Genomic DNA, 16144 nt, shown 5'->3' with positions numbered 1-16144 from the left:
CTAGATACCCTTGTGACACTGAACTGCTTTCTTTGTGAGGCAAAACTGCATTGGCTGCTTAATGGAACAGCTGGTAGGGAAGGAGTTTGCAGTGGAAACAGAAAATACTCGGAGAGGTAGCTCTGTTAGTCTGTAACTAAAAAAAAAAAAAAACTTAAAAAACCCCCAATGGTCCTGTAGTAGGCTATGTCTACACTACCAAGTTATTTTGAAATAAGTTGTTTTGAAATAACTCCTGAAATAACTATTTTGAAATAAATGTATTCCTTTTCACAAGCAGGAGTTATTATTTCAAAATAACAAGCCCCCTTATTTTGAAATAACAGCCTTGGTAGTGTGGACGTTCACCTTCTTATTTTGCCATTGTAGACATGTCCTTGGGAACTAACCAAAAATATAAATAGATAGCATCATGAGCTTTTGTGGGCACAATCCACTTCTTCAGAAGACAAATATAGAGCAAGAGGCACAGAGGTTGAATGCTAAAGCCTGTTGTCCACTGCATACATCAATTGATGTGGGGATTCATGTCATCCCCAAAAGGGAGGGATTTACTGCCATGGCTCTCATAGAGCTCAGTGGGGGAATGTGAAGTTTATCAGCACTAATGGAAAGCCCAGGACAAAGATTAGCCGTGACCTTTGTAGGGCCTCCAAAATCATGGAGGTGAGTCTGGGGAAGCAGCCTGGTGACGCTCTGACAGAGTCATTGCATCAGAATAAAGCTGCTCCAGCGGATTTATTTCAGCCCGATGTCATCAGCATCTGTCAAAGATGATGTTAACTCAGCCCCACCGACAGCAGGCGCAGAGTGTCTCCCCTTTGTGATTGGTTCTTCCATGTGTCTATCAGAAAAGACCACGTTCTTATTGGTTAGTTAGAAAACGTAAATGCCCGGGTTTACTTAGATGGGGAAAGCTTTGACCCGTCTCCTTTTTTCTGTTCAATGATAGGTGGCGATTCCATGTCCGCCCTCTTTCTGAATCTGTTGTTTGATTGGTGTAGAGTGATGCTTGTCATGCCGTTCTCCTCTTCTATTGGTCACAATGCAGTTAACACGTAGAGCAGGCTCTGCGTTTGTGAGGATATAAGGTGTCGACCTGGCAACACTATTTCTGTCTTCCGGCCTGCAGCGGGAAGCGTTGGCGTGGGGGCGTGGCGGATGAATATTTATGACCTCGGCAGTACCGAGGATTATATGTAATTATCCATCACGCAGATTGGTGATTGGCTGGAGGGTCTGATTAATAATTCAGAAGCCCGTTGGCGGGCTTTCGAGGTACAGGCTAGGCAGGAGCCAGGGGGCGGGGCTATGCAGATGAGGCGGGAGTTGGAGGCTGGGGCAGGGAAGATGGCGGCAGATCGGAGCCGCTCGCCCATTGGGGGCTCCCCGGTGCCGGCCTGTATGTTCGCCCCGGAGCCCGGCTCCCCCGGCGGGGCGGCCCAGGCGGCAGCCTCCGCCTGCCCCCATCGCGCGGCCTTCGGCTCAGACTGCAGCGAGGACGGGGAGGCGCTCAACGGGGAGCCCGAGCTCGACCTCACCAGTAAGGTAGGCCTGGGCTGGGGGCTGGGGCCGCTGCGGGGGGCGGGGGTCGTGGGGCGCCTGTGGGACTGTCCCGCTGGGAGAGACCCGGGGGCTTCAGGCGCGGGGCGGCCCCTCACTGCCGAGTGGGGTTCTCTGGCCGGCCGGGGCGGTGGGGATGGGGTGCGGAGCTTGCAGTGCTGCCTGGAGAGGCAGGGGTCCTCCTGCACCTCACTACGGTGGGAGAGCACCTGCCGTGGTTCCTGGATGGGGCTCTCCAGGGATTGTGAGCTGTCAACTTTCGTATGTACCGCACATTGCTGCCGTTGCCCCTACACTGGCTCCTGCTGGGATCTTTCTCTGGTCACCCCGTGATGCGCCCCCCCCCCACACACACACACTTCGCAAGTGTTTCCTCTGGCTTTAAAAGTGGCTGGAAATTCATAACCTGCTTATGGCTCTCTAATACTCTTGTGCATTGTTGGGAGGAAACCCGTGTAGTGTAATGCTCAAGTGTCAGAAATGACTTTGAAAGGGGTCTTTGGAAGAGCCTTCTTCCCACATAAAACACCTTGGTTGTGCTATTATCTAGCATTGTTTCAAGTAATAATTTGCTCCAGCCAGAGTGTCAATTGAATATCTGATTTTCTGTCTAGTTGGTGATGGTGAGTCCCACATCGGAACAGTATGACAGCCTGCTTCAGCAGATGTGGGAGAGAATTGATGAGGGATGTGGGGAGACAATCTATGTAATCGGGCAAGGGTCAGGTGAGCATAACTTTCTTTTGAAGGAAAAGCACAGATTAACTGTGCAAGAAAGTATTGTTTTATCCAGTTTGTTTATTGCTGTGCTCAATGCTTCAAAGGTAGATAATTCTGTCCAACTAATCCCCCAATATAGTACCACATACAGGTGATGTCCTGCTAGTGGCTATGCTTGGAAACTTAATTAGGTTACCCTTTATCTTTTATCTGTCATAGTTATAAATACTATTGATGAAATAATTTAGCCTGTGTTTAGAAAGAAGAGTGGTCCTGGGCATCTGAGCCCAGTACTGGGTGATTGGAGCTCTGGAGGTATAATATCTGTCCCAATACTGTTTTTGTGTTTTGAGGTGTTTGCTTTACCTCTATGCCCTATTTTTTTCCCCCCCCATTTGTAAAATAGCTGCTTCTGACTCCTCTTGGCAGCAGTGAGCCAAGTCTGGCTCTATAACACAAGCAATTTCCTTTTTGTTTATAAATGTAATGCCTTTAACTTCATATTCTAGGGGTGTGTCTAGACTACAGACTTTTTTTTTAAGTAGCCTTTTTTTGAAAAAACTTCACCTGGGTCTAGACTGCAGTTGCGTTCTTTCGAAAGTAAATTGAAAGAACGTGGCAGTTTTTTCGATCGCGGTAAACCTCAATTTACGAGGAATAGCACCTTTTTTTTAAACTACTCTTGAAAAAAGGCGATATTGAATGCAAACTGCTTTTTTTGAAAGAGCTTCTAGACTCTCTTTTGAAAAAGCGGCTTGCTTTTTCAAAAAATCTGCTTGCAGTCCAGACGCTCTTTCTTTCAAAAAGCTTTTTCGAAAGATTCTTTCGAAAGAAGCTTGTAGTCTAGACGTAGCTTAGGTGTGGCAGCAGCCACGTGCCTTTGCGTACTTGTGGCTTGCTGTTTAGATACCTGATACTTTAACAAAGCTTTGCTATCTATGCCCTAATGCCCCTTGTTTGTTCATTCATTCTAGTTTGCAATTCACAGGGCTTGACAAACAGCCGCAAAATCCGCTTGCCAGCCCCGCACGGCGCATGCGCGCGCCACCAGTGAACGGGGCGACTAGCTGAAATCTACTTGCCCTGGGAGAGTAGATTCAATGATTTGTCAAGCCCTGGCAATTCATATTTTTAAATGTTGTATTGCTAATGACAAATACAACATTTGACATGCCTAGAGTCTGAAATTCTTTTGCAGAAAGCACAACTAGCTCATGGATATCATGAAGGCCAAGAGCTTGGTGCATTTCAAAAAAAATTGGACCTGTACATATATATTAAAAATGTCCAGAGTCATAAGCCTTTAAATGTTTACTAAATTTTTTGGAGAAAATCTCATACTTCAGTGCCTAAGCTGATCTCAAGTTATGGAGCAGTTAGCAGGAAACCTTGAAAGGTTATTCCATAACTGCTTACTGCAGGTTTTCTTGATGCACCTGGAAGTGGCCATTGTCTGTCAGGACACTGGATTAGATGGACCTCTGGTCTGATTCATTACAACTGCTATGCCTGCAATTCAGTAATAACATTGACAGTGTTCAGTCAAGCTGCCCATGTACATCACTCACATCAATTTTCTGTATCCCTGATGCAGGGAATAGCCATACCTAAGGAAGGAAGGTCTGTTGCATAATTTAGTCTTTGTGCTTTCTATAGACACTGCTATAAGGAGGATAATTTGTGATTGTTTAGAGATAAGCACTTGCTTTCTTAGATCTAGGTCAAGACTCTCCAAAAGGGAAATATGCCTTTTTTGTATACCAACTGGGGTTGTATTGGAACTAGTAACTTACAGGGGAAAGACTTCATGTTACAGCCACAATCCCTCAAACCCAGGGAGTCTCCTTTGAATTTCTTTAGTTTTTAATAATTTAAAGAAAAAATAGGTTGATCTAGTCAGTCTTACAAAACCTGTTAATAGTACTTTGGAAAAGATACCCAAGGGATGCAGCGGAGAGAGTAACTTTAAAAACAAAAAAACAAAAAACTTTTCCTCCTGTGGCAGTATGAAAGATTGATAGATGAGATAGCGTATCTGGCTGTATATGGGAAACTGACTATATACCAGAAGCGCTTTTGAAAGTACAAAGTAAGCAAAAAGAGAAAAATGTGAATTTTTATGCTACTCCTTCAGTGACTTTTTTTTTTCCCAAGTGTTGCTTAAATTCTCATAGGTGAAGCACTTTCAGATTATTTATTTTGCTGTTGTTGATGGTGACCCTTTGCGTGTTAAAACCTAAGTCTAAAGTTTCCTGTTTTTCTGTAGGCGGCTGAAGTCTTTTCCCGCTTGTGCAGTTAGTGCTACAGATCGCTCATGTGAAGCAAGAATAAAATTACCATTTACTCCAGGCTGTTGGGAGGTGATGCTAACCTTTTATTCCCTTCCCCCTTACAACCTCTCATTAGATGGGACTGAATATGGTCTGAGTGAGGCAGATATGGAAGCATCCTATGCCACAGTGAAGAGTATGGCAGAGCAGCTTGAGGCAGATGTGATACTCCTGCGGGAGCACCAGGAGGCAGGGGGCAAGGTGCGCGACTACCTTGTTCGGAAACGTGTGGGTGACAACGACTTCCTGGAGGTCAGGTGAGGAGATGGGTGGAGGCAGAGTTAGGCAGCAACACAGCCACATCTTTGATCTGAGTAAGAGGTGATGTATGAAGCCAGAAAAGGCAGCTGTCTGACCACTCCTTGCTAATTAAATCTTTCTTCTTTATACAAGCTGTCTTCAATAATGTTTAGCTTGTACTCCTGTTCTTAGCTCAGAAGTTTTTTAGTATAAACCTGGCTTCACATACTAAACCCGACAGCTCGGCTTAAGGTACATAACTTCAGTTACGTGGAATACGTAGCTGAAGTCAGCTTAATTTAAGTTGAGCTTGGTGACGTCCCCGCAGCAGGAGGCCGATGGGAGTGAATGCTCCCATAGTCTTCCCTTACTCCTCACGAGAGCAGGAGTACTGGCTGATGGGAGGGGTGCCCTCTGAGTTTGGTTTAGCGAGTCTTAACTAGACTCACTAAATCAAACTCTGGCAGCATTGGTCTTCTGAAAAGTAAAAGCGTGACCTCAGTGACCATCTGTTTTGGCTTTCTGGGCTGACACCACTTCAGGGATTCTTTGCTGATCCATCAAGGGGTTGTTTGGGAACTCGTGTATCCTGTGGTTGCAGTGAATTCTGGGGACATTGCAAGGAATGGGCGCTTTAAAATAAGCCACACTGGAATATGAAATCTTTTGCCTATCAGTCACCACTTCAATTCTAGCCTAATGTGTAAGTGACCAAAAGTTATCTCTTGATGGGTCTCTGTCTTGTATAAGAATTACTTGGGAGTCTCAGTTTAATTCCAGGTGGCTTGGGTTTGTGCATCATTCACATTGCCACAATGGCCATCTCAGTAAGGATGTTAATATTAATACATGAATGAGCCTCAGACAATGAAGTTCCCTATAAGATTTCCTCTAAATTGTACATACCTTGTTGCTTGTACTGTGCAAATTCTAAACAGGTTTCAGGGTCCAGTGTCTGTCAAGCTTGTATTAACCCAAAAAACTTGAATTCTAAGGGAAGACGAAGCTGACATTTAACTACTCTCCAGATATCTGATTACTTAATATTTTTCTCTGTAGGGTGGCAGTGGTTGGCAATGTGGATGCAGGAAAAAGCACGTTGCTGGGTGTTCTGACACATGGTGAACTGGACAATGGCCGGGGCTTTGCCCGGCAAAAGCTCTTCCGCCACAAACATGAGATTGAGTCGGGTCGTACCAGCAGTGTGGGCAATGACATCTTGGGCTTTGACAGTGAGGGCAATGTGGTAAACAAGCCTGACAGCCATGGCGGCAGCCTGGAGTGGACCAAAATATGTGAGAAATCCACCAAAGTCATCACTTTCATTGATTTGGCTGGGCATGAGAAGTACCTGAAGACCACAGTCTTTGGCATGACTGGCCACCTACCAGATTTCTGCATGCTTATGGTAAGTGACTGTAAAGCAGTGCAAAATAGCTGGGGTTAGGATATGTTCAATGCTTAAAATACCAATACAGAAGAGAAGTGGATGACTTTCTTTGGGGTGGGAATAATTCTGTGTTTGTACAGTGCCTAACACAGTGGATAGCTGGTCCATGAGGGGGCTTCTAGGACTGTAGTCATACATTCTGCATACTGAAGCTATTGGTTATAATTCCCAAAATGATAATATGGCCAGGACTTCAAGAGCAGGGACCCAACCATGAAGTGCCACAGGATCTTCAATAGCCATAAGTGGTCAAGATATCTGTTTTTGTTTGTCATCTGAAAGATTTCTGAACTCAAATAGAATATTGTAAGCACTAGTTATGGGTTGGCTTCTTTTCCTCACTGTCACTTTTCTCTCCTCCCACTGATGTGTTCAAAATTCTTGGTGTGTGCATGTGTGAGGGGACAGGATCTGGAATTGCTGTCCCTACTCTCCTTCTCCATACACAACTGTTCTATAATCTGATCATAGTCTATTGCACACTCTAGCCAAACTATCCTATGTGATCCAACTACTTGCAGTTGTATGACTTTTTTGATGCAGGTTGGCAGCAATGCTGGGATTGTTGGGATGACCAAGGAGCACCTGGGCCTAGCACTAGCACTCAATGTTCCAGTCTTTGTTGTGGTGACAAAAATCGACATGTGTCCTGCCAACATCTTGCAAGGTAAATGTAGATCTTTGCCAATAACTGCTCCCTGTATCCACTGGTTTGTCAGTGTTCACTCAACTGAGATGGTGAATCAGGGCTGAAAAGTCCTCTCATACTTACACATGGTTTTGGCTATTGCCCAGATACATTCTAGAAAGTAGTTTGTGGGGTTTTTTCTTCTTCTTCCCCAAGACAGTACCCTCACTTGTGTTACAGCTCCCACTTCCAAATTATCATTGTTTGGATTGCTTAGCTGTGCAGCAATAAACTCTTTGCTGTTGGGTATTGCCTAATTAGACTTAGTGTCTGGATTAATTACACCTTTGGCCATTCTCCTGGGGAGACTTGCCTCGCTCCCTGCCTCATTTCCCCAGACTGGGAATTTAAGCTTGCTTTCACTTTGCACTGCATTATGATTTCTCTAGTAGATCTGACTGGGATCAGTACTTGTGGCTAACTTTCCTCCAGTGGCTACAACAGTATGCACTAATTACCAGCCCAACCTTAAAGCAAAATGCATTTATTCACAGGGTAAAAGCATTAGAGGAAACATTAACACATGTATAGGAACTTCTTAAAGCTTTGTGATGGATGACCTCTACCCTTATGGGGTCCTACTAAGCTAAAATCATTTCATAAGGGTTGGGGAATCCCTTGGACAGATACTGTCCTTTCCCTTCAGTAAGGGAAGCCTTATGTCAGTTTAAACTCAGCCTTTTTATGCCAAAAGCTCCTTCTCTGGTCTCTAGAAAATCTAGTTTGAACTAGTATATGTAAGGCTCCCCAGTGAGTTGTGGTGATTCACCTTCATCACCCATCCAGTTTTTAGTTCTTGGAAGAGCTGTGGTAACCCTTCCCTTTGGAGTCGAATGTAATCCCTTGTGCACAGTGATACATAAATCATAAAGCTAATATAAAATGGTCCCTGAAGATATTGTGTCCAGTTGCAGTATCTGTCAAGTCTTTTGAGGAGAGGCAGCCAAGTGCTCTAGGCTGCAGTTGGGGTGGTAACTAGGAATGTTAAAATTTGGTTAAATTGGTAACTGAGTGCTGAAAATCTCAGTGGTTGCACTGTTACGTGCTGTGGGCTCTGCAGTACAAAGCTTCAATAAGCTTAAATAAGCCCTTCTTGAGAAAAAGCCTTTGCTGCCCTGTTGCAGCAAAGCTGCCTCCCTGCTGAGTGTAATGGATACCATTAACTGATAAGCATCAGTTTATGGATTAAACTGTTATTCAGCTACACTCTAACATCCCGAGTGGTAACTACATCTGAAGAGTAAAGCCTGCAGTTGGAAGGGTGGGGGAGGGGGAACGGAGGGGAGCGGGATGGGTATTAATTTGAACGCTCTTGCTCTGCTTCATGCCTGAAGATTAAAAGTGACCTGTTTATTGCACTCCTAGTGGTGTGCATCAAGGCAGAGGGATGTGATCCACTCTTCCAGAATTCTGTTCCTACTTTGAGTTTTGTTCTTGGGCCCCTAAGGATTTGGCTCTAGTTACTTGGAACTGGAACGTTTTTGGTCAGAAGTGCTTGAGAAGTTTGAGAACCGGGAAGACTAGTAATCTGCCTGTTCTGTACAGTTAGTGTCTGCACAAATTCTGTGTGGAAATGCTTTCAGTAATCTGGATACTGAGCAGTATCTATTATATTGGGGTGGGCAATTTTTGATGGGGGGGGGGGGAATACTCCAAGAATTTAAAGTATTTGAAGGATGCACTCTTCCACGATATTAATGGAAGAAGTGCAGGGTCTGGGATGGAGGTTAGGTGCAGGAGGTAGCTTGGGATAAGGGAGTTTTGGTGAAGGAGACAGTTGTGACCTAGGGTAGGGATTTGGCATGTGACCTAGGGCAGGAGGGGACTGTGATCTGGGGCAGGGGATTGGGGTGCCAGATCCGAGAGGGGATATGGGTGCAGGAGGGGGCAGAGGATTTGGGTAATGGAGTATGGGGCAGAGGTTGAGGAAAGGAGGGGCTGGGGTGCCAGAGGCAGGGTCTGGGCAGGAGACTTACCAGCCAGCAGCCTGTTCCTGAATCAGCCTCCCTGTCTGCCAGTGTTCCCTTTAAGCTGTGTGGCAGTGCAGCTTCACAGGTGATTGACTGGGATTAGTCATCAGCTCTGTGCACTGGAGCTCTGAGCCTCTGACTGGGGGGTCTGATTAATCCCCTGTGTAGCTGGGCTGCCTGGAGCCCTTGTGCTTCATGGTTGCCTAAAACTGGCCAGTGGGATTGTGCTGTGGCAGGAAAAGCTCCTAAAGCTTCCCCCTTCCCCTTGGACTCCCAATTTTTAAAGAAAAATTGCCCTGCAGCCACATTTCTGAGTGGCATGCAGATGGGGTGAAGCAAGCAGGGAGCCTGCCTGGGGTTCCCTGCAGTGCCCGCAGGCTTGGTGGGCTGGATCCAGCCCATGGGCTGTATTTTACCCAGTCCTGTATGATCTATAAATCCTTGGAAATGAAGGTGTAAAAGATATTTGGCAAACTAACAAAATCCTAGTCATAAGGCCAGTAAATGGAGAGGAAAGAGCATATTTGGTGTAGGGTAAGAGCAAAGGTTTTGAGGAGAATTTTGGCCTCTTGAGTCCACACTACAGGGCCAAGAAAAGGATGTAGATGTTTAATTTGAATAGGTAGAAGATTTGACTTCTTTAATGTTCACATGGCTAAATATTAGTGTCTCCTTAATCTTAAACTCTAAAGGCTGTGTCTACACTGGCGCGATCTTGTGCAAAAGCAGCCACTCTTGCACAAAAACTTGCTGCCTGTCTACACTGGCTGCGTGTTCTTGCGCAAGTAAACTGATGTTCTAATATATAAAATCAGGGCTTCTTGCGCCAGAACTCTGACCCTCCCGCTCAGGAATAAGCTCTCTTGTGCAAGAGCTCTTCCAGAAGAGGCCAGTGTAGACAGGCAACATGAATTTCTTGCACAAGAAAGCCCTATGGTTAAAATGGCCATCAGAGCTTTCTTGTGCAAGAGCGTCTACACTGGCATGGATGCTCTTGTGCAAAAGCACATGCCAGTGTAGACGCTCTCTTCTGGAAGAGTTTTTGCAGAACTCTTCCACACGTTTTTGCGTGAGAACGTGCCAGTGTAGACGTAGCCTAAGAAGGCAACTGTTTTGGCTGTCTGATCAGATGACAGTTGTGGAATGTAAATTTAATTGCAGCTGAAGTCCTTACCATCCCCTTGTTTTTCCCCATACACATAGGGTTGTACGGTTAGTTATATTGTAGGAGATCACCTTTCATTCATGCATCAGATATTGACTTCTACTGGAAGCAAGATACTGAATTAAAAAGACTGGCTGGCTCCATCCTGGCAGAGTGAGGGCAGGATTCTGTCTGAAACATGAATCCTGTGTCCCCCTGTATGGGACCCTATTTTGCTATTGGCTCTTGTGATAATCTCTGCTCCCCTCTTAATTCTGTGGAATTGCAATCACAATCCTAAGTAAGACTGGCCTGGGAAATATTAGGCTTTGTCATGGCAAAATCAAGTCTTAATTTGAACACTCTCTCTAATTCTAGCCACTAACTAGTATTCAGCTCATGATGGGGGAACTGAGGAAATTCTTTTGAGAATTGTTTAAAACCTGAGCAGATGAAGATTGATCTTTTTGAATACATAAACATGCATATCTAAATTTTCTTTTTAAAATGAAGTGTGAATTTAAAACACAATCTGTAAAGGCCTAGACTTATTTCTTTAAACTTTCTATATAAAATGACTGGGGGAGGGGGGACATGTTAATTTCTGAGAGTTTTATAAACATGGCACAAAAATCATGTTCTACTTTAACAGCTTGATCCTGTAGGGGATATAGGGCTGTGCAAGAGATTGACAAAGTCATCACAGCCATTGGACCAGGCCTCTGCCTCTAGGGCTGTGTCCAGACTCCATGCCTCCGTCGACGGAGGCATGTAGATTAGCCAGCTCGGAAGAGGGAAATGAAGCCGCGATTAAAATAATCGCGGCTTCATTTAAATTTAAATGGCTGCCCCGATCTGCCGATCAGCTGTTTGTCGGCAGATCGGGAGAGTCTGGACGCGATGCCCCGACAAAGAAGCCTTTCTTCATCGACACAGGTAAACCTGGTTTCACGAGGCTTACCTGTGTCGATGAAGAAAGGCTTCTTTGTCGGGGCATCGCGTCCAGACTTTCCCGATCTGCCGACAAACAGCTGATCGGCAGATCGGGGCAGCCATTTAAATTGAAATGAAGCCGCGATTATTTTAATCGCGGCTTCATTTCCCTCTTCCGAGCTGGCTAATCTACATGCCTCCGTCGACGGAGGCATGGAGTCTGGACACAGCCTAGGAGACAGTAGTGTGGAAAACCAGAATACATGCTAATGACACAGACTATAAAAAATCCACATTTTCCACAATTAAAATAAAATGTTGAACTTTACTTTCTGTAACTAAGATATAGGTATCATTATTAAATAGTGTCTTATTGTTATATTTACAACTTCAAAGTAAATTTGAAGCCTACCTGTACCAATTATTTAATAAAATTAGGAGAATGATCCAGTCTCAGTGCATGGTTTTAGTGTCATCATTGGCCCTGCTGTTTCAGCCTCTAGTTTTGTTTCTTTTCATTCAGTTTTAATACCTTCCATGTGTTCTACCATTGTTGGCTTTCAGGCATAATCTACCCCGTTGCTGCATGTAGTACAGAACAGTACATTATGATCAATGTGAAATTTGTCCTTGCCAGATTGAGTGACATGATCATTAGAGTGACTTAAAGTTCTTCATCTTTTCATAACTTAATTTCTCACTTTTGGAGGCTGAAGTGAGATGTATTAAAGCTCAAATTCCTATATGCTGTTAGTAACCTCTATACACCAGAAGTGGCTTATTTCAATATGTTTAGCTACATAAATTCCAAGCACATTCAAAAATCAACCACACGAGGGGGAGGTTGCAAGCTCTGAGTAAGTCACACTGGTACTTTCAGTAAAATTTAATGGTGTGTGTTTTGCACAGTAAACTACAGATGCTCTGTAAAAATGCCATGGAAAAATGCAGAATTTGCAAACTGGTTTCTAGGATCATCATGTGATAGTATCCCTGGGGCCTAACCTAGAGATGGGGTATTGCTGTGTCCTCTCAGTTCTTCAGCCTGGGCTGTCTTTCACAATGCTTTGCTAGTGACAAGCCAGCAAGCACTATTACTGTTCAGTACAACCACATGTAGAGCCCCACACCCAGCCAGAGTGTAGGACTGCTCCCTGAGACACTAAAGTCAGAAGAAGGCACCAGTAAATCTCTCAAGCTGCCAGCCTTGTCAAGAACTGTATCATCTTGCTCTGGTCAGAAGCCTGTCCCATGTAAGTTTTAAGATCAGGTTTGCCCCTCCTCAAGGTGGAGAGGACATGTGCGTGCACACACATGCTTTTTTAAAGTGAGCTCTGGTTTCTGAAGCACTTCAAGAATAGTTATAGGTAATATATAAAACAGATTTATTAAGTGGTAGGCACACAAGGTCAAGGCTAATTACCAAAAATAAACGCACAATCTAAATCTTACTGCCTAATCTCATAAGGTTTATTTGGATCAGGCAGTTTTCTTGTCCTCCTAGATGCTACAGCTCTTAATAAATAAGCATCGCCTTTAAACCTAGGTCCAGTCTCTTCAGTTCAAAGTCTGTCTTCCCAAAACAAAAAACAGGACTATGCAGCACAAGATAGTTTATTAGGTGATGAGCTTTTGATGGGCCAGGCCAACTTCCTCAGATCAAATAATGGAAGAAAATTGGCATGACCAGTGTTCTTAACCCTCCAAGCATAGATGGTGGAAGAGAGAGGCCAAAGCATGATGCCCCTGTCCCTGTTTTAGAGCCCCAAGCCATATGCCTGAAACACATTAGCCTACATATGTCCTGGTGGGCTTTAATGATGCATAAGATTGTGTGATGTTTCAGCCCTCTTACTGCATAGTAAATCCTTTGTTTACAACTCCTCTACTGATTTAATGGTCACTTAACACCTTCCTGGGTTTAGACAACCTCCTTTGTTGTCACTAGAAAATTTGCAGCATATTTCAGCAAGAACCATACAGCAAAATCTCTCACCTTCATACTGACGTGTATATGTTCTGACAGAACAACGGTTTCAGGTGGCATGCTTTGTATGAAATGTATTATAATTATATGATGGGTGAATATGGGAGTTCTAGTTTGCTGCTTCAAGGTAGAGAGTGCTACTCTCTGCTCATCAGGATCATCTAGTGAGCTTCATACTTCCAATGTGGCTTCATACTTCCGTTTTATAACTTTTTGTTCCTCTACATGTACTCTAATTGGCTCAGGTCTCAAATTATGACTGATTCTACTCACCCCTTGCAAATTTACTCTCCAGCTCAAGGGAAAACACTGATATGCCCATTATTTGCAAGCCCTTGCTTCTGGGTTGTTCCAGGTACTTCAAGTAAATGCACATGCAAGGAGACAGATCATGACCATGTGAAAAGATGAAAACAGAAATCCATTAACTTCTCACCTGCTTTCCTCGCTCTCTAAATACATAAAATACTGCAGTGCAAAAAGCATATGGGTTACCTGAGCACAGGTGTTGGATTGTTAGTTCTTTTGTTTTTCTGTAGGTAGGAAAGGGAAGGCAAGTTATGTAACAAGGGAGAAGGAGCTGACTGTGCAGTCAGGAATCAGTAAGGAGTAACAGTGGTGTCAAAGCACACATTGTAAAGAAGGGGCAGTGTTCTTCAGAGTGCAACTTCTAGTGTTGAGTTCAACATCTGGGAACTGGAAAAACATCTGCCATTGCTACAGTTCATAAAATCATATCTGGGAATATTTTAAATAAATCTGGAACCTCTGGGTAAAAAAGAAACATGCCAAATCCTGTAAACCAGGATTGCTCAACTTTGGAAGCTCCGGGGGGGCCACAGTGATACTCACAGCACATGTCAAGGGCCGCAACTTAAGTGTGGTTGCATGTACATGCAAATAGCTTCTTTCACACTGACAGGCATGAATACAAAAATTAAGGCAAGACTACACAACACACAGGCCCCATTTAAGTCAGTTCTGCTGATATTAATAAAATGCAATATTTACCCAATTTCCACCCATGTGTCAGCACTTCTAATGAGCAGGGCTCGACAAACAATACAATCTACTCACTCAGGGCGAGTAGATTTCAGCCACCTGCCCCGTTGATTCATAGCGCCTGCGTGCGCATTGCAGCTCTTGTGCATGCGCGGTACTGGGCTGGCGAGCGGTTTTTGCCGCCGTTCGTCAAGTCCTGCTAATGAGCAACAACAGACCAGGCATTTAACTACTAAAACACATATCAACAGAAGACCATTATATTGACTTTTTAATTTTGTGTCTCACCCGTGGTTTGTGTGTTGAGCCATGTGTAAACCCAAACTGCACTGTGGGTTGCAAACAAATGAGCTGCGGGTCGCATGCGGCCCTTATGTTGAATAGCCCTGCTGTAAACAATGCAATAAAGAGAGGTGAGGCCTGGCTGTCAAAATGAAACATTGTGAAAAAGGCTCCTCAGAAGGTAATGACTTGCAAGATGATGATGTGGACACATCTGAACAATCAGGATTAACTGGTTAATAAATGTACGTTTCCACTTTTTTTCTTTTTTTAATGCACTCTATGCCATGTCTTAATGTGGTACAGGTTGAAACTGCATAATCCGGGGTTCCCTGGTCCAGCATCATTGGGGTGACCCTGTGGGAGGACTCACAAGGATAACCTGGTGGGCTGGGACCAGGAGTGTTTCCAGACTAGAGAACTGAGGGTATGTCTACACTACCACCCTAGTTCGAACTAGGGTGGTTAATGTAGTCAACCGAAGTTGCAAATGAAGCCCGGGATTTAAATATCCCGGGCTTCATTTGCATCTTGTCGGCGCCGCCATTTTTAAAGCCCCGGTAGTTTGGACTCCAGGCCCGCGGGTACACGTGGCATGGAGTAGGTAGTTCGAATTAGGCACGGAGTAGGTAGTTCGAATTAGGCATAGAAAGCCTAATTCGAACTACCTACTCTGTGCCACGTGTACCCGTGGGCCCGGAGTCCGAACTACCGGGGCTTTAAAAATGGCGGCGCCCGGCAAGATGCAAATGAAGCCCAGGATATTTAAATCCCGGGCTTCATTTGCAACTTCGGTTGCCTACATTAACCACCCTAGTTCGAACTAGGGTGGTAGTGTAGACATACCCTGAGAGAACAGAGCCCCAGATGTCAGCAGAGCTACCAGATGGAACACAGAGTCCCTGGTCAAAAGAAGTAGGTTGGTAGCCATTGGAGCTACTGGGCAGCATGCGGAGGCCCAGGTAGAGGTAGTGCTCCACAGGCAGCAGCATTCGCTGGAGGAGGGGAGTGTGGAGCCCAGGTGGCACCATGGGGCCTCTGGGGCAACAGCACAGCTAGTATGGGGAGAGTGAGATGCCCCGGGTGGTAGCAGAGTCGTGGGGAGACAGGGGGGAAGCGGAGCCCTCTCCCTCTGCTGTGGGGAGAGCAGAGCCCGGCGGCAGCGGAGCAGCCAAGAGGAAAATCGCAGCCTCTAGCACGTGACCTCCCCTAGGCTGGCAAATTCCTTGGTTTGGAACCTGTCAAGTCCCAAGGGTGTTGGATCAGGGAGGTTCAACCAGTAGTGAATAACTTTAAATTGTATTTTGGATGATTAGTTCTGAATTTCAAAAGGTGTTCATAATATAATCGGTATGTTAATTTATAGGAGTAGTTGTCAATTATACTTTTACAGGTATGGGTGTGGGACTTCTGAAATATTTTGTTGCTAAGTATAATCAGACATCCTAAGTAAAGCCTATTTAAAGTTTAGGCACTTATGAATTTTAGCACTTAAAACATTTTTTTCCAAACTCTTTGGTATGTTGCTAAAAATAAGGGTTTACATAGGTTTAGATAATTCTTTGGTTTTTTTTATAAAACTGGGTTAGTTTATTTTAAACTTTTATGTAAACAGTGGTACAAATTAGGGATGTAAAAGTGTAACTGTATAACCGGTTAACTGATAAGCGTCCATTTCAGTTACCAGCACCAGCTACACTCTTCATTGGCTGCAGGGAGCTGTGGCAGGCCTGCAAGGAGCCATGATTATCTACGTAGCCGATAGATATTCTGTGGGTTACATGGATAATAAGTTTTTGTTTGTTTTTGTATTAGGGATGTTAAATAGGATTAGA

General features: G+C 44.5%; 1 protein-coding gene across 2 annotated transcripts in view; it reads left to right on the top strand.

The window, feature by feature from the left end:
- The first annotated feature begins 781 nt into the window (after positions 1-781).
- GTPBP1 (GTP binding protein 1) overlaps positions 782-16144 on the top strand; it is a 28032-nt gene continuing 12669 nt past the window's right edge. Inside the window, exons 1-5 of one of the 2 annotated variants that reach the window (XM_006118964.5) lie at positions 782-1548; positions 2178-2289; positions 4690-4870; positions 5913-6261; positions 6847-6970. In XM_006118964.5, the coding sequence (XP_006119026.2) occupies positions 1312-1548; positions 2178-2289; positions 4690-4870; positions 5913-6261; positions 6847-6970 (1003 nt within the window). In that variant the 5' untranslated portion in view covers positions 782-1311. The remainder of the gene's footprint in view (positions 1549-2177; positions 2290-4689; positions 4871-5912; positions 6262-6846; positions 6971-16144) is intronic. The other variant, XM_075936747.2, reaches the window with a different exon arrangement.

Source organism: Pelodiscus sinensis, chromosome 1, assembly GCF_052426305.1.
Source record: "Pelodiscus sinensis isolate ZL-2025 chromosome 1, ASM5242630v1, whole genome shotgun sequence".
NCBI lineage: Eukaryota > Metazoa > Chordata > Testudines > Trionychidae > Pelodiscus > Pelodiscus sinensis.
The sequence above is the reverse complement of the archived record's forward strand: the minus strand, read 5'-3'. Positions and strand labels throughout refer to the sequence as shown.